Raw genomic sequence first — 23,059 nt, 5'->3', positions numbered from 1 at the left:
CGAGGTCATTTTAGTCATTTTCTTAAGTTTTGGGAGGTACTTTGGTCATTATTTATGTTTCGGGGTATTTCTATCATTTTTCAAGTTTAAGGTGTATTTTGATCATTTAACATACAAGAAAGAAAATACGACAATGATAAAAGATAGCAAAAAACAATAACAAAGTTTTAGTCCCAAAACCATGGGGTCCACTATGGATCCTTAATAAGCTAATCAAGGTTGACCATATGTGTTCTTCTATGCTACTATCCAAAATCATGCCGTCTGTTACTTTCTCAATTAACATGTTACTTTTTAATTAACATGTTCTTTTTTCCTACTTTTATTAATGTTATTTTAAGTCTTTCTCTTCCTCTTTTCAATTCCTCAAGGCCTCAATTTGACTTAGATCACTTTTCCTCACCAATGCATTCATTGTTCTTATTTACACATAACCAAACCATCTAAAGTGATTCTCTTACATCTTTTAATCAATAGGAACCATCCCAATCTTTAAACAACTTCATTTGACATCTATCATCAATTGAATTATTCAGTTTGCTCCAAGTATGGCTTTCATTAAAAAAATTGTCAAAAAACCTCTTCCATCTCTTTTTAATCTCCTTTTCCTTTACTAACAACACTCTTTGATCTTCATCTTTAATTCACTTGACAGTCGTAACACTTTTCAAATCTCTTGTTTTCATTTCACCTATCTTGGCAAAAATGTAAACATTCTTTCTTTCGCCCTCCATCCCCAAAAGTTGCTATATAACACATCATAAGCCTTAATAGAATCTATCCTCTGAACCAACTTGTTTGGTTCCCTTTTATAATTTTCATAATTAGCATTAACTCTACATCTAAGTAGGCTTCTATATATCTCTCTTTAATCTAAGCGCAACTTTTTTTTTTATAGAGATTTTCAACCTATGATGTCCACTCCTGATGATAACTCTTTATCATTAAACCAATACACCAATCAGTTTTTGGTGTAAGTAGGGATTGAAACTCAAATCTCTTATACAACCATCAGAGATTTTACCAGTTGAGCTAACTAGAACCCACTGTTGATCTATCTATTGGTTTGGTGTAGATTGTTGTAAATCAGGGATTCGGTCATTAATGGTATAAGCTCAACATAACCAATGAGCTATATTTGTGCCCCTGATTAGGTGAGCCGCATTTAGCTCGACATAATGCTTGATGATCAATTGATTTCATAGTCTTGGGCTCGGTTCATTGGGCTAGGGTGCCTCATCTTGGGCTTGCATTATATCCCCCTCTAACAACATAAAAATGAAATGATAATGAGGATATTGTCAAATATTAATCAAGATAACATTTTTAAAAAAAATATTTATTTAGTTAGTAAATTCTATTAAATTTGGGCTAATGCCTATCAAGTCTAATATATTTCAAAACTGACAAATTTGGTTTTAAAACCAATTTAAATCCTAAACACTTTTAAACTTGTTAGTCATCTTTTTCTTGTTTTAGGGACCAAGTTGGTTTAGAGATCAAATTAGTCAGTTTTGAATATCTTAGACCTAGTTAGTCGTTAGCTGCTCTTGAGTTTATGGAATTTGTCATCTTTTTTTTTTGGATCTGTTTTAAAGGTTTCTAGAGTATGTTTTGGAATTGCTTATTTGTTTTAGCTTATTTGAGTTTTTAACTTCTTTTTGATGCTATTCATGAATCTCATTGTACTTTTTAATATAATTCATAGATTCTATTATACTATTTAGCTAACCTTTTACATTTTTTTCTACACTTTCAGCAAAAAAATTTAAATTTTAGCTAAATAAACGGTTCTAAACAGACCTATGTAGGCAAAGGGAGTGGCCGAGTCCGAAGCCACAGTGAGCCCAAATTCAGGCCCATAGCCTAGGGCCTAGAATCGGAGATCCAGATCATATCGGGTCTCATCATCGACCAAATCACCAAGCGAAAACCCCTAACAAAGAAAAACAAAGGAAGGGTTTTTGTGGGTTTTTGACTGTTTGGAAGTTCTTCAAGCTATCATCCATGGCGACCATCATCTCCAGAAACGTCAATAAACTCCGCTTCCTCAATAGCCGTCTCGCTCAATGCCGATCGCCGATGACTTCGCCACCTATCCCCGACCGAACTCTTCCTCTTCTTCAATCGGTTCGCTTTCTTCTCAATTTCTTTTGATTCTCCGCTTCGCTTCTGCGAAAACATCGAAACACGCTTTTCCTGTAGTTTCTCAGCATCCAAACACAGAGCATGAGATTTTACACATCTTCCACATTATTTCATTAGTATTTTGATGAATCTAACAGTTAGATTGCATTATGTTCTTCAAATGTCAGGATGATTGGAGATTATTTACTATCTCATTATCAAATAGTTACATTTTTCATTTTTGTTTGAATAAACACATGAGTTTGTGGATCGTATAGTAAATAACATCAGATTAATACAAAATTCTGAGGCTCCTGTTAAGAGCAATGAAGATGTATAATCCAATAGTCAGATTTTTAAGATATTATATGTAACTTTGTATTTCAGGCTTTGCCTCTAGGAATTGGAATTCAGTCATTTGCAATGTATCAGAGATGTCTGTTTAGTACTTCTACTGCTACTGTTAATCCTGAAAATCAAGGAGATGCTAATTCGGGCGAGGGGGAAAAGTCTGGGGAATCAAATAAGAGCAGTGATGGTGGAAGAGCCGTTCGTGGAGGGGTATTATGTTATTCATTGCTCCATATAATGCCATTTTGTTTTTTTTTTTTCGAATTGATGTTAATATTAGTAAAATCTATTTTAGTTTGAGATGATTGATGATCAAATCTCCTTCTACAGCCTATTTCGTGGTTGAGTTTTCTTTTGGTCGTTGCTACGGGAGCAGGAGTGCTTTTCTACTACGACAGGGAGAAGAAACAACATATTGAAGGTAGATTACTATGGTGAGTTGGGTATATGTTTGTTGTGAGTTATCTCGTGAGTGGGGATATATGGTTGTTAGTTTTTCCTTCGGAATTGATCTCGTGAGTTGGCATCTTGTTTGTGACTGTTCTTGATTCTTTGTTTGAGATCCTATGCATGATTTTGATGAGTCTCTTGTAAATATCTTTACTTAATGTGACAAGGAGTTTGAGGGGGTGTCTAAGTGAACAGGTAACACGTTCCACTGTGACTTGAAAGGCTTACATGGTAACTCACGATAGTCATCAGGATGTGTGTCAAAATGGTTTATGAGGCTAATTATTTGTCTCCCTCTTTCATGCAAATATGTTACGTGATCCATCATACATAATGTAGCACAATCATAAGTATTTTTTGACTAGCATTTAATGGAGGATGGTGTTAATTGGGGGAATACAAAGTATTCTAGGAATTGATTTTGAAGCTGTGAGTTTTTATTAATTGCATAGTCATCAATTTTTGAGGCAAATTGAGCCAGTGAGCTCTAGCACATATAGCACTTCCTCCCTTATAAGTATGGGGTGAAGAGCAGGGCTATAAGCTCAATACTTACTAGGAATGTTTGTAAATCACCAATGAAAAGAAAGTGTTGTATAATTAACATTCACTCTTGGACCATTGTGTGTTTTGTATGCTTTTTATGATTTCTATCACTTGGAGCATAGACTTGGGTATAATTTTGTCTTTAAGATGGATTACTAGAGTTTGTTAATTTAACCAAGATGCACTCAAGGGCAACCAATTTTCTGGTTGTGCTTGGTATGCTCAAGTTTTAGTGTTTGACACATTTGAGAGGGGCAGGGATGATTGCTGGATGGGGTCCACTACATTGATGCAAAAGTAAGGACCTGAGTTCAGGGTTCAAGATATAAAAGACTAATTTTTGTCAATATTCTTTGCATTTTTTTTGTACATTAAAGTGTTTACAATCAAAAACTGACACTTATGCACATATACAATGCTGGTGAAACTATATTTATATGCCATAATATATTTGGCGTATAGGGTTTTTGCGGCGTGTTTCTTTGGTGTATCTCTTGATGCATGGAAAATGATACAGTTTGGATTCTAAATGTAAAGTAATACATAGGATGAAGTATACACCACTCAGAAATTAATTTTGGAGCATGACCTAGTGGCTTTTGGCTGAAATTTTAGATGGCCAGGTCAATTGCTGGTGATCAAACTTATATGCCATTTAATATCTTAGGTACTATGTACATGTATGCCCATTGAAATCCTGAAAACAGCCAAAACAAAAATAAAGGCCCGAAAACTTCACCCAGTCATGCCAAGCCCTTTGGACCTCATGTTCTAGCCAATTTATATGGTTGGGGCATTTGAATTGTGATGCAGTTTTGCTCAACTTATTGAATATTTTATATATCTATATACATTTTTTAATGTTTATATGACTTTTATCTCTTGTTCCTTTTTCAATAATATGTTCACTCTTAGTAGAGGGAGAAGAAAGAATGTAAAACACCTAATGTTAATTGTAATTTTAATTACATTAGCTGATTGTACAGAGTTATTTGGATTCATGAACAGCCTGTTTGGTGGTCTGGTTCTTGATTTACAGCACTGTAAATGCTTGTCCTCTTATGTATAACGTGCTAACTTTTTTTTTTTTTTTTTTTAATGAAGTTGTTGAATTCATATTGCTGCAGAAATTAACAATGCTTCAAAGGCTGTGAAACAGGGACCTTCTGCTGGAAAAGCAGCGATTGGAGGTCCATTCAATCTTATCAACCATGATGGGAAGAATGTAACTGATAGAGACTTTTTGGGGAAATGGACGTTGATATATTTTGGTTTCACTCACTGCCCTGATATCTGTCCAGACGAGCTACAGAAGTTAGCTACTGCAGTGGATAAAATAAGTAAGTTGCTGGTGTTCATTCGATGGACACCAGGTGGATCTATAGTTTGCTAGTGAAAATTTTTCTATATACCATGTGATCCCACAACATGTGTCATGTTGACATTCTCTTAGTTGCTCTGATTCTGATATAACACAATAAGAACAATCCCTGCATTTGAATATATTATGATATATCTGAAGTTCATTTTCTTGGTGATTGGCAGCATTTTTTCTCTGCGTATGGACTTGTTCTACGATGTTGTCTGGTGTCATAACCTCGTAGAAGTCCTTACTTTATAGCATAATGCTAGTGGACATTTGTAACACCATGACTTTGAGATGGCAATCAGGTTTAGAATGGGGGTGAAGTGAAGGGCTTGTTTGATATGTGATTTTATAACACACACACACACACACACAAACCAACAACAACAACAAATACTCTTTCCATAATTTTTGTCTCTCATGTTTTTGGTATGAGGTTATTATAGGATTCATTTTGAATGGAACAAAAGCGGTACTCAGAAATTTATCTTGATTCCATTTGCGGACTATGCATTGTCTCAATGATGGTAACCACACCATGCCTGGCCAGGCCAGGCCAGTCAGATTGTTGAATTGATGCCTGGCCTAGGCTGATCCAGTGCATGCAATGGACTATACTAGTATTTGCCATTATGCTTATAAATTGAATTCTTGTAAATGGGGGGAGTTGAACTCGAGCTGAATATATTTCATTGGAAGATTCCAATCGTGCATTACATGCCTTTTTGGTTGAGCTATGTGCAATATTAATTCTTATGGCAGAAATGAATACAATCAATACATTTGGCCGACTCTAACGAATTTGTTGAGGATCCATAGCCAAACTCAAAAAATTTAGGACTAACCTTTGGTTTTTGTTTTTGTTATTGTTTAGTATTATATTGTACTAGATATTATGTATAATTTAGTCTTCCTACTGGTCAAGAACAGTGATTCGATCACCTGGAATCTTGACCATGTCAATGGTCTAGGATTAATAATTATGGCAAAAGCTGTGGTTGCATGGTGGTGGATTGATGATCATTGTACTCTAAGTTTCTTGCTTTAATGCTTGCAGAGGAAAAAGGGATTGAAATTGTACCTGTTTTGATCTCTGTTGATCCAGAGAGAGATACCGTTGAGCAAGTACGCGAATATGTCAAAGGTGATTCTTAAGATGTAGTATACTGCTTAAATGCACTATGTAAATCTAGTTGCTTTTTTTTTACTATGAAGTTTAATTCTGCAATTTACCTATCCAGAGTTCCATCCGAAGTTAATTGGGTTAACTGGTACCTCGGATGAGATACGGAGTGTTGCTCGTGCATATCGAGTTTATTATATGAAGACAGCAGAGGAAGATTCTGATTATCTTGTCGATCACTCTATAGTCATGTATGTATAATCTTTTTGTGCTCTCTTATGCCATACCCTTTTTTTAAAAACCTAATTGAGTGGTTTATCTGTTGTCAACTTCATCATTATCAGCATATTAATTAATCTATAATATTGGCTTATACTACTGTTAATGTACTTAATGTCTGTTAATAAATTTTCCTGTTGAACAATCCTCATTGAATCAAATATGATGATATCTTTGGAAATCTTGTGCAGGTACTTGATGAGCCCAAACATGCAATTTGTAAAATTCTTTGGGAAAAACAATGATGTTGATGCACTTGCAGATGGCATAGTGAAAGAGGTCAAGCAGTACAAGAAGCAGTAGCATTATCATATATGTTCCCCCCTAAAAGCACTTTTGTATGGTTAATTTTTAAGCCTATCTTCTTTCAGACACTACCTTTTTCATTTTTTGAATTCCTGGAGTATTGCAGGTTCGATAATGAATTTTGGTCCCAGAAGGTAATTGTCCTACTTGTGATTGGAAAGTTTAGATTGTTGTTACATGATTGCCAAGTTCATTGTTATGAGCCAAGGTGTTCTCTTGGTAGATAAATTTAAAGCTGAATTATTTTTCATGACTGAATCAAAACTTCAATCAGTTGTATGTGATGATGGAAACAGCAGAGTGGCTGGCTGAGATATTCTTTATTGTCAGTTTTGCAAAGTAGTGACACAATAAATGCCCTAACTTTTGAATTTCCATACAAATTGTTCTAAAAAAAATCAATTTCTGTACAAATTCAGCACAATTTGTTAATTGATGGTCAATTTTTTTTAAGGGAAATGTTAACCAATTTTATGAACTATTTTTAGAAACATTTTATTGAGGGAATAACAAAATAATAAATGTTATTGATAGTTTTTTTATATTTTTCATAAAAGTGGTGTCAAAACTTCTTTATTATGGCTTATTAACAATTGCCCTAAGGGCATCCATTATATCCAGCTATTATATGAGAGCATTTGAACTACCAAATCTTAACTCATATAACACTTCTTTCTCCATTTTATGTATATATTCACTCACAATTTTCACACTAAACTATAATTATTTGCACTTTATATATTTTCCAAGATTAACGTGTAATGTCCACGCCACAAGTAGTATATACTTATGTTGACTTCTACCATAAGTCCTCTCTTGTTATCTCTATTGCAAAATGTAGAGCTTTATCCTATTCATTCACCATTTGATTTATCCATAGATTAAAACTCACATCTATAAAAAAAAGTTGTGATTTGTAACTTATTTTCATAACTTATTCTATGAAATCACAACTTATCTTCATAACTTATTCACTTACAGAATCTTCACATAAGTCAACCACAACCACCATTTTTATTTCCACTAATTACAACTCATAAACTCAATCATTTATGAAAAAGTTTGACCCTAAAATTTTGTCAGCTCCATTATCAAGAATTCAAGGTATCCGACTCTTTAACTAGTGAGGAGTAGGTTAGCTACTTAGCTTGGAAGGAGTGTCGAAGAAGTCCATGAGGTAACGAAGCCCAACGTATCGAAGAAACAACACTGATGGGCTAGCTATGCAGCTCAGCTGAAAAACAGCAGGCCAGGCAGCCCAATATGATGAGAAGGGTTGAAACATATATAAACAATAAAGCCAAGTCCAACAACCCGACCAAGCCTGGATAAGGGTAACTAAAGAAAAATTGGGCTAAACATTCTACTTGGTAAAGCCCAAAGCACAGCAAGACATAAACCTTACAAGGTAATGAGGCATCAATTCAAAACTAGTAAAAGGAGCACAAGATGGGCCAAATTAAGATTTAGATTCAAATTTCAAGCTGGAGCCATCTAAAACTTATGATTCAATTAGGATATGCCATATGGGTCACGTACGAAGCCCCAGAATCAGTCTCATTGTTAATAAAATTTGGACAAATTACGTTTTTGTTCCTTAATCTTTCAGCCTAATTACATTTATTACCTTAAACTATTGAAACCCAAGATTGACTCCCATAAAAACCCTCTACCATATGTTTTGGTGATAAGAGCATTCCCATCCAGAAATTCTATCTTCTTCTATTTTACCATCTCAAAAAGTTACTTTATAAATTATACTATACAATTTTACAATACACCCAACATCCCAATTTTTATTTTACAATATGTTGATACCTATTTTCGCGACACATTTTCAACAAAGCCTGACTTCCTTGTGGGCTTAATTTATGTATTATATTTTATTTCATTCTTTTAAGTATGACCCAAGCCCATGCGACTTATGGGAGAAATTGAGGTCGGTTCCTTTCAGACCTTTTACATGAGCCCAACACATACGTGCTACCAAGTGGGCAAGCTCATTCAGCCAGTCAAAAATCTCACATTTTTGAAGTTTGGGGGTGGAAATATGGGTTCAAGGGAACCTTCCCTTTTTTCCTCACAACCTCTCTCAATTTTCTCTTTTCACTGACTGTGGGTCAAAGTTTCAGACCTATTGAACCATGTTTTCCCCATAGAGCTGAAACTTGAGAGAAAAAACCCAATGGGCCAGGAAACATTCTCACAATTATGAACCTTAGGGGTGGAAACATGGATATAGGGGAACTTTCCATCTCTTCCTCACAACCTCTCTCAATTTCCCCTTCTTGCTGACTGTGGGTTGAAGTTTCAAGTCCGTTATGTTTTTATGCTTTTTTGCACTTTTGATTCTCTCTTGTCAAAGCACTATTAGCCTTTGGTTCATTATACATTTGAAATTTTGGGCTTGATTCTCCACAATAAATACTTCTAAAGAACCCAATGGGAGATTTGAGTCATTCTCGCATTTTCGGCCCTTGTCGCAAAACGTTCCCGACACAATACAACACATTAAAATAATATATCTACACAATAAAATAATATATTTCAAAACATAAATAAAAGCCAGAAATGAGACACGGAGAGAGAGAGAGACAAAGATTGAGACGCGAAACAGAGTGGGAGGAGAGAGGAATGAATAAAAAAATATTATTTCCTCTTACAATTGTGCTATAGTACCATCACAAATTTGTGATGGTACTATAGCACAATTCTAAATTTTTTTAGGATACAAGACAAATACAAGACCGGATGTTGGCTTTTTTTTTTTGCTTCGATGCTAAAATTCCTCAACATATACCATTTACCTTGCCCAATGCGAATGCTCTAAGTATGAACAAATTTGCTTTTGTGTGCACCACATTCACTTTTGAATTCACTTGTTGAGCTAGACTATACCACTTACAGTTAAAGATGAAAAATACCCTCCCCATCTTTGTTTGTTTCCCTATAAAATTAAAGAAGAGAAAGAACAATTGAGAATCCTCAATGACAATAACTGATACTCCTAAGCAGTTTTTTTTAAAGGACCAGGTTATTTGTTTTGAGTATAATTGGTTAATTGAGCTTAATTTTTTTAATAGTTTTATTATTGGTTATTTCTGTTGTTGGCCACTAATGAGCCATGAGATCAAAATCAATCATTTCACATACTCTTAGGACTTGCGAGTATCCAAATCGATCATTTTACATATTTGACAAAGAGAAATGCTATAGTAGGTTGTTATTGACTGTTATTAGTAAGTAAAAAAGTAATTTAAGTGGTCAATTCAAATTAGAATCAATAACAATTTACCATCTATGATTTGTTGTGAAAATGTTATGGATGTAACACTTTTCTTTTACAAATAAAAAATGTTGAATTTAATAAGGAAAAATATAGCTTGCAAGAAATGATAAATATATATATATATATATATATATATATATATATAACATTTATTGTTATTATGTTCTTGTTGAGTCACATCAACAACCACATTATCAACCCATTTTCTTTTCTTTTTTTAGTAAGAAAAAAAAAAGAGTTGGGTGGGGGTGGGGGTGGGGGTGGGGGGGGGGGGGGGAGGGGGACTCGCGTGGCTACACTGCCTAGGTGTTACCATAACAGCACCTAACTCACCCTAGGGTGCATATGGATAGGGCACCCACAAAGTGTTGATGGGCATGCTCGAGCCCATGCAATATGTATGAAAGGCGAAGCATAACATTTATTGTTGTTACGCTCTTATTATGCCACATCATCCACCCATTTTCAACATTCTCTCTCTTATTTTTATTTTTTCTTATTAATTTCCCAACTTATTATTATGCTCTCTCTAATTTTTTCCATCCATTTTATATTTTCATCTTCCCACTACTATCTACCTTAATATCACATCTCCTCTATCCCTTTATCTTCCTTGATTTTTTTCTTTTGTTATTCCCCTCCTCTTACTATGAATTTACAATTCTCTTTTCCATTCTATTCATAACACACAAAAGATTATTTCTCTCTCTCTCTCATTTTTTTTTTTCATTTTTGGGGGATTTTTTTTTATTTTATATTTTTCTTGTATCTCTACTTCATGTTGATGAATTTTTGTATTATTTGAAACTCTATTTTGGGTTAATGTGATTAAGTTTTGTGTTTTTAAGTTGTTATCTTTTTTATTCTTTTCTATTACATTTATTTTATCATATTGCATTATAAAGATTGTATATAAGAATATAATATTATTTTATTACATAATATGACTTGGATAATTTGACGTTTATTGCTCTATTTTTTATTTTTACTTTTTTTCTTATATTATTTTCTATAAATTTCTTAATATTCTCTTTCACATTCTCTCTTGAAAAGTGGTTATTTTATTTATTTATTTATTCTTTCTTTCAACTCTACTTTGACTAAATTTAATCCTAGACAAGAACATAGTGTATTTTGTAATTTAACGTCAAATAAAAATTGGATAGGAGGATTTTCTTAGGTTTGGGAGCCATAGCCCAATTACAGATTCAACTTGAGGATAGGTCCAAGCCATACTCCAAGTTATCAAACTTGCAGTATTTCACAATTAAGTTCCATTTTTTTTTTTTTGAAGGGGACTGCTTGTCAAGATTAAATATAAAACAAGACTAGAGGGAAGATTATTCATGTAATTAGGTTCAACGGTTCAAAAAAGAACAGTTGTATTGGAAAAAACTTTTTATTATCATTTTTTTAAAGAGTAATATGAAAATTTTATTGATGAAAGGAGGAAACTTTTTTTTTAAAAAATTTGAAAACGACCTTATCATTCATTCAGGTAAGTGCATGGAATCAAAGTACATAGCTTCTACAACTGGTGGGGGGTATCCTCCATCCAAATCATATCCTCAGTTACATTTTTCGCTTGTCTAGCTAGTAAATGTGCCACAGCGTTAGCACCTCGATTCACATGACTAAAATATACCCATCTAAGTCCTATCGCAAGCCACTGGATGTCTTGAACTATGTAACCAAGCCGAGACATGTTAGTCCCAGGATTCGAAAGTGAATTCATAACCGCTGCGTTATCCCCCTTCGATGACCAAGTCTGAAAATCCTGCATCAATGGCAAATTCCACAGCCCTTTTACATGCTAAAGTTTCTGCCTCTTCACTATCCTCATCTAGTGGCCCTTTTGCGGACATAGCTGCCATTACCTCTCCCATGAAAGAAGGAAACTTAGAATATTGGTAGTGTAGAAATGGGATATTTATAGGATATTTATGTAAGTTTAATTGTCCCCCTTGACAAATAAAACATAAGATAAAATACAAAGACACGCTTGAAGTTTGGGTTAATACTAGGTACAACTAAAACTTTCCAAAAATATCCTATTTACTCCCTATGCGCAAGTGACACTAATACAGATACTCCCTACTCCTCCGAGTCAATTTCTCCCTTTCAACATCTTTACTTGACTGCAAGTCTGCAAAGATCTTAAAGTAACTGTATTATGGTAATTATATTTGCAAGATTGTTTGATTTTTTTTTTTTAATTTAAAATTTTTTGATATCTCGACAATATTTTTGTAGTAATTAACGATTTTGAGTGTTTTTTTTTTTTTCTATTCAATATTGAGGAGCACTAAAATTTATGAATTCATCTATGATTTTCCTTCTAAAAATTTATAAACAGATAGTTACAGGTTTATAAACAAATAGTTATGTATTCTCAAATATTATTTATATATTCATTTATAATTGTATATTTGAATATTTATGTATATAAAAATAGTTGAATGTTTCTAGTATTTAATTATATGGATTTATGTTTTATGTGAAAATTCTATTTGTGCTTACTTTTTGAAATAATAATTCAAGGCTAATTAGTAATTACATGTATGGTCTATATAGATATGTACAAAAATTGCCTTAGATGAATTAGACTCAACTTTTGCAATTGTGAGATCTCTTGAGCATCATGCAAGAAGTGAACAAGCCATGAGATTTTGTTTACTAAATAATATAACAATATAACAATTGTTGCCATTATTTAACAATTGTTGACATTGATTAATAAGGCATGCTATATTATTTAGCATACAAAACCTATGCCATGTCCACAAGTGCATGATGCAACTTGTGAACGAGCCATGATGGGATTTTGTTTGATAAATAATATAGTAATTGATGCCATTATTAGCAATTGCTGGCATTGATTAATAAGGCACGCTGTATTGTTTAGCAACCAAAACCCTTGTGGACAAGCCATGGAATTTTGTTTACTAAATAATATAGCAAGGCATGCAATGTTATTTAGCAAACAAATAACAAACAAAGCCCATGCTATATCCAAAAGTTGCATCATGTCAGGTAAGGGTGTAATCGGTTCGGTCAGTGTTGAATGCAATTTCTGCACTGAACTGAAAATTTCGGTTTTAATTTTTGAGCACCGAAACTGATTTGTAAGGAAGGGACGCCAAACTGACCGATTACATTTGGTTTCGGTTCTGCTCGGTCAAGTTTTAGTGTTTAGGATGTGAGAAACAAAAGCAATTAAAAAAAAAGCAGAAATTTTTTTCATCAAATAGAAACACAATTGTAGTACAACTAACAAGAAAAGCAAAACCAACAAAGACCCTGTTTTCAATAGGGGTGTGCAAAAAACCAATAAACCCAAAAAACCAGTAAACCTAAAAAACCAGCCGAACTGAGTCCAATTTTTTGGTTCGGTTTCAGTACGGTTCGATTTCAATTTGAATTTCTAAAAACCGAAATATTTTGGTTTTGGTGCTGGATTTTTTCACCCCGAAACCGACCGATATATATATATATATATATATATATATATATATATATATATATTTATGTAAGTTTAAAACATAATAGAGCGAGTAGCTTAGTGGAATGACACGCGTGATTCGGCCTTTTAATCACAAGTTCAAGCCATCGCGTTCACTGAATTGTAAATTGAAAAATGAGAAGCAATTATTAATTTACACGTGCTACCACTTAAATACTACGACATCGTTTTAGCTTTCAACTTCACTTTCTTCCTTTTAGTCGCAGTTGTGTCATTTTGCCATGTTTTCCCTGTTTTAGCTTCAATGCATTCCTTCAAGCCTTCTCTCTTCCTGACTGCCCCTTCTTCTCTCTTAGCAAAAGTTTCAACACTCCCCCTCAAGTCAAAAACCATAAGTTCAGTGACTTGATTATCGGCAGTCTGAAGCTTTGGTGAGTAAATATCTATTAACCCCAAGCAAGCAATTAACCTGCTAAAAGCTGAAAGTCCTAATGCCTTTGTAAATATATCTATTGTTTGAAAATGGCTTGAAACATAGAATGTTTTGATCACCCATTCTGTTATCTTGTCCCTCACCAAATTGCAATCAACCTTTATATGTTTTGCCCTTTCGTGGAAGACTAGGTTTGCTGCAATATGTAGTGCAGCTTGATTATCACAAAACAATTGAGCAATACTTGGATGATCAACTCTCAAGTCTCTTAACAACTGAAGAACTCAAACAATTTCACATGTTGTGGTGGCCATTGCCCTGTATTTAGCCTCTGCTGAAGACCTAGAGACTGTGCTTCGCTTCTTAGACCTCTAAGAGATTAGAGAATCACCCAAAAACACACTATAGCCTGTGATTGATCTTCTAGTATATGGGCAGCTTGCCTAATCCGCATCACAAAAGGCTTTTACTTGCATATTTGAGCTACTAGAAAAAAAAAAAAAAAAAAAAAAACCTCTGCCTAGCGTCCCTTCAAGTACTGAAGTATCCTATTAACTGCCAACAGGTGAGGCTCTCTTGGTTCAGCTAGAGACTGACTCAATCTATGCACTGCATAGGTAATGTCAGGTCTAGTCAGAGTGAGATATAACAATCTACCAATTAGTTTCTTATACTGACTAGCATCTGAAAGGAGTTTACCAACATCCTTTGATAAATGCAAGTTCTGTTCCATTGGTGTTCAGACTGGTTTAGACCCAAAAATCTTGTATCTTGCAAAATCTCCAAGCAGTACTTCCTTTGATTCAAACTAATCCCCTTTTCACTTCTAGCAACCTCAAGACCTAGAAAATATTTCAAAGAACCGAAATCTTTCAAACCAAATTTAGTATCAAGTAGGAACGTCAAAACACTAATGCAATTAGGATCATTACCAGTAAGCAAAATGTCATCTGCATAGACTAGTAGAACTATGAAAGAAGATCCTTTAGTGTAGGTAAAAAGTGAATAGTCAGCCTTAGATTGGACAAAACCAAAATTTAACAATGTATAAGAAAACTTGGCAAACCATTGCCTTGAAGCTTGCTTTAAACCATAAGGCTCTGTTGAGCTTACAAACCAAAGGAGCAGAATGAGGAGAATGAGAATTAGAGTGAGAAATACACTCCCTTTGTTGTGAAAACCAAGCAGAAGACTCATATAAACCTCCTCATCCAAATCATCATGGAGAAAGGCATTATTAACATCCATTTGAAGAAACCACCCTTTCACAGCAGCCATAGACAAGACCATTCTGATAGAAACTGACTTAGCTACAGGAGAGAAAGTGTCAGTGTAATCAAGGTCTCTCTCTGAGTATAATCCTAAGCTACTAAACGAGCCTTGTGTCTTTCAATGGAACCATTAGACCTATAGTTGGTTTCATAAACCCACTTACATCCAATAGGAACTTTACCTGGAGGAAGAGTGGTTAAAGTCCATGTGTTTGTGAGTTCAAGGGCAGCAATCTCTTTATCCATAGAAGTTCTCCAATCAGTAGATTGGACTACTTCAGAAAAGGTTGTAGGGTCTGGTGAAGAAGAATCAACAGCTAAGACAAATTGCTTATAATTCTTACTAAGATTAGAGTAAGTAAGACAAGCAAAGATATCATAAGGCTAACCAGACAAAGGTTTTGATGTGACATACTTACAAGAATAATCTTGTAGGCAAGAAGGAGGCTTATGTGGTTTAGAGGATTTTCTGAGGTGTAAGGGAGAGGTAGGCTTAGGAACCGATATAGAAACAATGTCAGTCTCGGAAGCATGATCAGGAGTAAGAAGTGGCAAATCAGATTGAGGTGAGGAAATAGGAATCTGATCTACAAAAACAGTGTCTGCAAGGAAAAACAAGATTTTGTTAAAAAGAAGTATCTGAAAAAGAGTAATCAGGAACAATTTGTCCTAGCTGTTGATTCTTCTTCACCAGACCCTACAACCTTTTTTGAAGCAGTCCAATCTCCTGATTGGAGAGTTGCTATGGATAAGGAGATTGCTGCCCTTAAACTCACAAACACATGGACTTTAACCACTCTTCCTCCAGATAAAGTTCCTATTGGATGTAAGCAAGTTTATAGAACCAAATATAGGTTTGATGGTACCATTGAAAGACACAAGGCTCGTTTAGTAGCTAAGCGTTATACTCAGAGAGAGGGCCTTGATTACACTGACACTTTCTCTCCTGTAGCTAAGTCATTTTCTATCAGAATGATCATGTCTATGGCTGCTGTGAAATGGTGGTTTCTTCATCAAATGGATATTAATAATGCCTTTCTCCATGGTGATTTGGATAAGGAGGTTTATATGAGTCTTCTGCCTGGTTTTCACAACAAGGGGGAGTGTGTTTCTCACTCTAATTCTCATTCGACTTCTCCTCATTCTGTTCCTTTCGTTTGTAAGCTTAACAAGAGCCATTATGGTTTAAAGTACGCTTCATGGCAATGGTTTGCCAAGTTTTCTTATACATTGTTAAATTTTGGTTTTGTCCAATCCAAGGCTGACTATTCTCTTTTTACCTACACTATAGGATCTTCTTTCACAATTTTGCTAGTCTATGTAGATGACATTTTGCTCACTAGTAATGATCCTAATTGCATTAGTTCTTTGAAGCTCCTAATTGATACTAAGTTTGGTTTGAAAGATTTGGGTTCTCTGAAATATTTTCTAGGTCTTGAAGTTGCTAGAAGTGAAAAGGGGATCAGTTTGAATCAGAGGAAGTACTGCTTGGAGATTTTGAAAGATACAGGATTTTTGGGGTCTAAATTAGTCAGAACGCCAATGGTACATAGCTTGCATTTATCAAAGGATATTGGTAAACTCCTTTCAGATGCTAGTCAGTACAGGATACTAATTGACTGATTGTTATATCTCACCCTGACTAGACCTAACATTACCTATGCAGTGCATAGATTGAGTCAGTTTCTAGCTGAACCAAGAGAGCCTCACCTGTTGGCAGTCAATAGGATACTTCAGTACTTGAAGAGGACACTATGCAGAGGTTTGTTTTTTTCTAGTAGCTCAAATATGCAAGTAAAAGCCTTTTGTGATGCGGATTGGGCAGGCTACCCAGATACCAGAAGATCAATCACAGGCTATAGTGTGTTTTTAGGTGATTCTCTAATCTCTTGGAGGTCTAAGAAGCAAAGCACAGTCTTTAGGTCATCAGCAGAGGTAGAATACAGGGCAATGGCCACCATAACATGTGAAATTGTTTGGGTTCCTCAGTTGTTAAGAGACTTGAGAGTTGATTATCCAATTAGTGCTCAATTGTTTTGTGATAATCAAGCTGCACTGCATATTGCAGCAAACCCAGTCTTCCACGAAAGGACGAAACATATAAAGGTTGATTGCCATTTGATGAGGGACAAGATAACAAAAGGGGTGATCAAAACATTCTATGTTTCAAATTATTTTCAAATAGCAGATATCTTTACAAAGGCATCGGGACTTCCAGCTTTTAGCAGGTTAATTGCTTGCTTAGGGTTATTAGATATTTATTCACCAAAGCTTCAGACTGCCGATAATCAAGTCACTGAACTTATGGTTCCTGACTTGAGAGGGAGTGTTGAAAGTTCTGCTAAGAGAGAAGAAGGGGCAGTCAGGAAGAGAGAAGGCTTGAAGGAATGCACTGAGGCTAAAATAGGGCAAAACGACACAGTTGCGACTAAAAGGAAGAAAGTGAAACTGAAAGCTAAAACGATGTCGTAGCATGCAAGTGTTAGCACGTATGAACTAATCTAAGTGGTGTACAGCTGTTATTATCTGGATCATTAGACGGTTAAAGTTTGTTAGTTAGTTTAGATATTTTCTTTCCCTCTTTTTCATTGCTTCGTGTATATAAGACCAAATCACAATGTAAATTAATATTTGCTTCTCATTTTTCAATTTACAATTCAGTGAAACTGATTTCCTTCCAGTATTCTTTAGAACACTTTCTTAACATGGTATCAGAGCTTCAATAGCTCATCCAGGGCTTCCACTACCAACACAACCTCAGAATCAGATCCAATTCCCACCAATTCTTCTAGTATTGCGAATTAGAGACCTTCCAGTCAAGCACCTCCAATGGAGGATGCAAATACCAATCCATCAAGCCCTTACTTCATTCCACCTACAGATGTTGTCCTTATTTCTCAACCACTGATTGGTCCTGAAAACTATCTCAGTTGGTCAAAGGTTGTTTTTCTGTCATTGAGTGGAAGGAACAAGTTTGGCTCCCTTGATGGTTCAATTTCAAGCCTTCTCTCTTCCTGACTGCCCCTTCTTCTCTCTTAGCAGAAGTTTCAACAAAACCCAAACTAAGATTAAGCCACCATCTACAAAAAAAGATAGCAGCTACAAAGTTTCTTTAAAACAAAATCAAGAAGACATACCCATAGTAAGCAACCAAGAGAGAGAATTGATGCTGGAAGAAACAAAATTGAAAAGACAAACCCATAGCAAGAAACCAAGAGAGAGAATCAGTGCTGGAAGAAATGAGAAAAATAAGATCAGGGCATGTGTATATCAGAAAAAGAAAAAGCTGCAAGGTATGTGATGTGTTTGTGAGAGGGAAAGAAAATTGGAGGAGAGCAGCTAGAATCAGGGTTTTTATATTATTGAGGGTAGCGTGAAGGCTCGAACTTGTAGCATGAAGGCTTGAACTTGTGATTAAAAGGCCAAAACATGCGTGTCATTCCACTAAGCTTTTCACTCTATTATGTTTTAAACTTACACACACACACACACACACACATATATATATATATACATCAGTCGGTTCGGTTGGTTTCTAGGTGAAAAAATTTAGCACCAAAACCGAAACTGAAATATTTCGATTTCTAGATTTTCAAACCGAAACCGAACTGAAAAATTGGACTCAATTCGGTCAGTTTCGGCTGATTTTTTCGATTTATCGATTTTTTGCACACTCCTAATGTCAGGGGTCTCAGAACTTAAATAGCTCATCCACGGCTTCCACTACCAACACAACCTCAGAATCAGATCCAATTCCCACCAATTCTTCTAGTATTGCGAATTAGAGACCTTCCAGTCAAGCACCTCCAATGGAGGATGCAAATACCAATCCATCAAGCCCTTACTTCATTCCACCTACAGATGTTGTCCTTATTTCTCAACCACTGATTGGTCCTGAAAACTATCTCAGTTGGTCAAAGGTTGTTTTTCTGTCATTGAGTGGAAGGAACAAGTTTGGCTCCCTTGATGGTTCAATTTCAAGCCTTCTCTCTTCCTGACTGCCCCTTCTTCTCTCTTAGCAGAAGTTTCAACAAAACCCAAACTAAGATTAAGCCACCATCTACAAAAAAAGATAGCAGCTACAAAGTTTCTTTAAAACAAAATCAAGAAGACATACCCATAGTAAGCAACCAAGAGAGAGAATTGATGCTGGAAGAAACAAAATTGAAAAGACAAACCCATAGCAAGAAACCAAGAGAGAGAATCAGTGCTGGAAGAAATGAGAAAAATAAGATCAGGGCATGTGTATATCAAAAAAAGAAAAAGCTGCAAGGTATGTGATGTGTTTGTGAGAGGAAAAGAAAATTGGAGGAGAGCAGCTAGAATCAGGGTTTTTATATTATTGAGGGTAGCGTGAAGGCTCGAACTTGTAGCATGAAGGCTTGAACTTGTGATTAAAAGGTCAAAACATGCGTGTCATTCCACTAAGCTTTTCACTCTATTATGTTTTAAACTTACACACACACACACACACACATATATATATATACATCAGTCTGTTCGGTTGGTTTCTAGGTGAAAAAATTTAGCACCAAAACCGAAACTGAAATATTTCGATTTCTAGAAATTCAAACCGAAACCGAACTGAAAAATTGGACTCAATTCGGTCAGTTTCGGCTGATTTTTTCGATTTATCGGTTTTTTGCACACTCCTAATGTCAGGGGTCTCAGAAAGCAAAAACTGAGTCCAACTCAACTAGGACAATCATTCTAGACACCCACTTAAACAATATATGTAATTATGTTTAAATTGTTATTTTAAAAAATTATAATAAAAAAGTAAGTACAAATAGATTTCTAACATAAAATATAAACCCACATAACTAAAATAAAACAATTTATTTTAAAAAGAAAAATGTAGTTGCATAGCATGCAAACAATCTATTTTAGAAAGCAAAATAGAACAAACATAGCTAAAGATGTGATTGCATGGCATTTACTAAGAAAGCAAAATGCCTAGGGAAATGATGTAAAACTTACTTCACTCTATAGCATAACATACCAAATGCAATTTCTTTTACCAACATTTTTTATCTCATGCAAAGGTACGAAAAATAACAAGAAAATTCTATAAAATATGAAAACAATTTCATTTGACAATTTTATTATTTTTAAGAAAAATATTTTATTTTGGCAAAACAAGGATTGAAATTGCGTTTAAGGATCAACACGCAATTCTAGGCAGTTTAGGGCTACTTTGTAATATTATGAAATCTTTGGGGATCAAAATGTAATTTTTGAAAGATATGGTTTAAAAACGTCATTTGGTGGAAGTTTAGGGGTCAAAGTGCAATTTGGGAAAGATTTGGGAATCAAAATGTAATTTTGAAAAGATTAGGGATTGGAAAGGCATTTTGGAAAATTTGTGGGTTAAATTGTAATTTTGAGAAATTGGGGGGTCGAAAATGTAATTTGGGAAGTTGCAGGTTGGGCCTTTGTGGTGGAATAGGAATAGGAAGTGGGCCGAAGTTCATTTGTTCTTGGATTTGAAGTTTATATTGTTTGAATGTGGGCTGAAAGGATCTTTGTTTAAGGGTGTGAGTACATTGGGCTTCTTGTAATTTCGGATTGAGTATTGCTATGACTGCGTGGTGTGTTTGTGAAGATGAACGTGTATGGCCGGGTGTGTTTACATGAGAATGCTTGAGCTAATATAACGTGTGAGCATGTAATTCTACAAATAAAAAAACAGATTTATTTAGCATAACAGAAAATGAAAGAGGTGACAGATGCTACCCGTTTTTCAGTCTCTGCTTTCCCTTTGATTGTTCTCCTTTTCCATTCTCTTTTGTCCTGGTAATAGACACAGAGTAGAGTTAAGGGTGCGTTTGTTTCGACAATAAAGCAATTCCGAAAAATGTTTTCAGGAAAGGAAAATATTTTTAGATGTTTGGTGGCATTTTAAAAAATACTTTGGAAAATATTTTCAAGTGTTTGGTAACATTCTGAAAATGTAAATTTTTTATTGATTTCTCACATTTTCTCAACCATTTTCTCAACCATTTTCTCACATTCCAAACAAATTTTATAATAGAACATTACAATCCATCAACTTCTAAACAAACAAAAATCAAATAAAACACCATGGCCAAATCAAATTAAACTGAGAGAGGGAGGTGAGACAGGGAGGAGGAAGAGTGAGATTGGTGGGTCATCGATCTCGCCGGCGCGATCATGCGCGTTGATCGCGCCTCGATTTCGCCCTGCGCGAGCTCGACGGTGCGAGATCGCGCGTCGATCTCGCCCGGTGCGAGCTTGACGGCGCGAGATCGCGCCTCGATCTCGCCCTGCGAGAGCTCGACGGCGGGCCTTTGGGTTGAGGACGGCGTGATCTTGGCTTCACTGGCGATCTCCCTCTAGCTCTCTCTCTCTCTCTCTTTTCTGGTGTGGGTTGTTGCTCTCTCCCTCTCCTTCTCTTTCTCTGTTTTCCAACGGAAAACTCAATTTGAAGGTAAAATAGACATGGAAAATATTTTCCGGGTGGGGAGGGTGTATTTTACGGTCAATGGTTCCTCTTTTCCGTTTGACCAAAATTTTCGGTGTTGCCAAACACCCGCAAATGCTGAAAACATTTTCCGGAATTGCTTTACTGTCGAAACAAACGCACCCTAAGTCTTCAAAATCCAAAAGGGCAAAAGAAATGCATAATAATTAAAAGGCGGAAATCATATTTTAGTCCCTATATTTTTAGGCTATTCCTATTTTAGTTCCTACATTTTATTTTTACCGCTTTAGTTATTACCTTGAAAAAAGCTTCCCGTTTTAGTCCCTGCCGTTACATAAAAAACGAAGAAAAATGACGTGGCAAACGGCATGAATAAATAATACTAAATTAATGTCCACGTGGCCTAAATAATTTAAAAAAAAAAATTTGGCATTTAAAAATACTACGGCAGCATCTAAATTAAAAAAAATTAATTTATTAATTTTAACTAAATAAAAAATATTAAAAACAGAATTAAAAACTAAAAATCATAGATCTAAGTGTCTTGAACAAGAACACAAACTCAGAAATTTAAAAAAAAAAAAAAGAAAAAAAAAACCCAAACTCAAAATTCTGAACAAAACAAACTTAAATTCTCTAATTTCAGTCAAAGCTCTGATAACAAACATCGTTAAAAGAAAAGGCTAAAAAAATTATAAATTTTCAAACTTTAGAGAAGAAGAACTGGATCACTGACTAGAGAGTATCAGGGGGGCCAATAATCGATACGCTCCACTCGAACACGTTGTCCTCGTCAACCAGACCAGCTGAGAAGTCGTCAACCAGGTTTTTACAGAGATCTATAAATAAAAAATAAAAATAAAAACTTTAATCAATCTGTCAAAAAAAAACATCAATCTAAACAAAACCCACATTAGAGAAAACACCAAGTGATTGAAAAAAGGGTCAGAGAGAAGGACCTCTGAGCTGCTTTTGGAGGAGCAGGCTTGCTTGAGACGCAGCCATTGTAGACCAGAAAAACCAGGGAGGCAAAGCAAGAATGAGAATCAGAAAACTCGAGGAAGGGCTTTGCCTTAAATATAATATAATATAAAATTATACTATTATATGTTATGGGCGTGAACTAGCTTTTATAGTTAACTAGGCTGTGCTTGGACTGAAATTTGATTTGTTCAGAAATCAGAATTTTGAGTTTGGGTTTTTTTTTTTTTTTTTTGGTTTGTGTTCTTCTTCAGAACACACTTAAATGTTAATTTATATGATTTTTAATTTTTAATATTTTTTATTTAGTTAAAATTAATAAATTAATTTTTTAATTTAAATACTGACGTGACATTTTTAATTGCCCAAAAACATTTTTTATTATTATTTAAGTCACGTGGACATTAATTTAGTATTATTTATTCCTGCCGTTTGCCATATCAGGTTTCTCCGTTTTCGATATAACGGCAATGACCAAAACGGGAAGCATTTTTCAAGATAGAAACTAAAAACAATAAAAATAAAATATAGGGACTAAAACGAGAATAACCTAAAAATATAGGGATTAAAATATGATTTCCGCCTAATTAAAAAGGAAGAGGCTTGTTACGAATCTTCTTTGTTTTCTG

General features: G+C 34.9%; 1 protein-coding gene and 1 long non-coding RNA gene across 2 annotated transcripts; one reads left to right on the top strand and one right to left on the bottom strand.

Annotated features, from left to right (window-relative positions):
* The first annotated feature begins 1,915 nt into the window (after positions 1-1,915).
* LOC142614865 (protein SCO1 homolog 1, mitochondrial) lies at positions 1,916-6,812 on the top strand. Its single transcript, XM_075787509.1, has 7 exons — positions 1,916-2,130; positions 2,515-2,688; positions 2,809-2,899; positions 4,602-4,814; positions 5,898-5,984; positions 6,082-6,214; positions 6,434-6,812. Exons 1-7 carry the CDS (start codon positions 2,008-2,010, stop codon positions 6,543-6,545), a joined length of 933 nt encoding a protein of 310 aa, XP_075643624.1. The 5' UTR covers positions 1,916-2,007; the 3' UTR covers positions 6,546-6,812.
* Positions 6,813-16,806: 9,994 nt separating this feature from the next.
* LOC142617506 (uncharacterized) lies at positions 16,807-22,641 on the bottom strand. The gene is made up of 3 exons (XR_012840983.1): positions 22,409-22,641; positions 22,186-22,288; positions 16,807-20,797 (listed from the first exon to the last, which is right to left on the bottom strand). It is a non-coding gene; the product is annotated as an uncharacterized LOC142617506 (long non-coding RNA).
* Positions 22,642-23,059: the final 418 nt, after the last annotated feature.

The sequence above is a fragment of the Castanea sativa genome, chromosome 11 (assembly GCF_040712315.1).
Source record: "Castanea sativa cultivar Marrone di Chiusa Pesio chromosome 11, ASM4071231v1".
NCBI lineage: Eukaryota > Viridiplantae > Streptophyta > Magnoliopsida > Fagales > Fagaceae > Castanea > Castanea sativa.
The sequence above is the reverse complement of the archived record's forward strand: the minus strand, read 5'-3'. Positions and strand labels throughout refer to the sequence as shown.

Bases quoted from the DNA above. Each gene is read 5' to 3' on its own strand.
- LOC142614865 (XM_075787509.1), top strand. From the start codon at position 2,008: ATGGCGACCATCATCTCCAGAAACGTCAATAAACTCCGCTTCCTCAAT. The intron at 4,815-5,897 runs GTAAGTTGCTGG...TAATGCTTGCAG, and splicing joins TACTGCAGTGGATAAAATAA to AGGAAAAAGGGATTGAAATT. The intron at 6,215-6,433 runs GTATGTATAATC...AATCTTGTGCAG, and splicing joins GTCGATCACTCTATAGTCAT to GTACTTGATGAGCCCAAACA.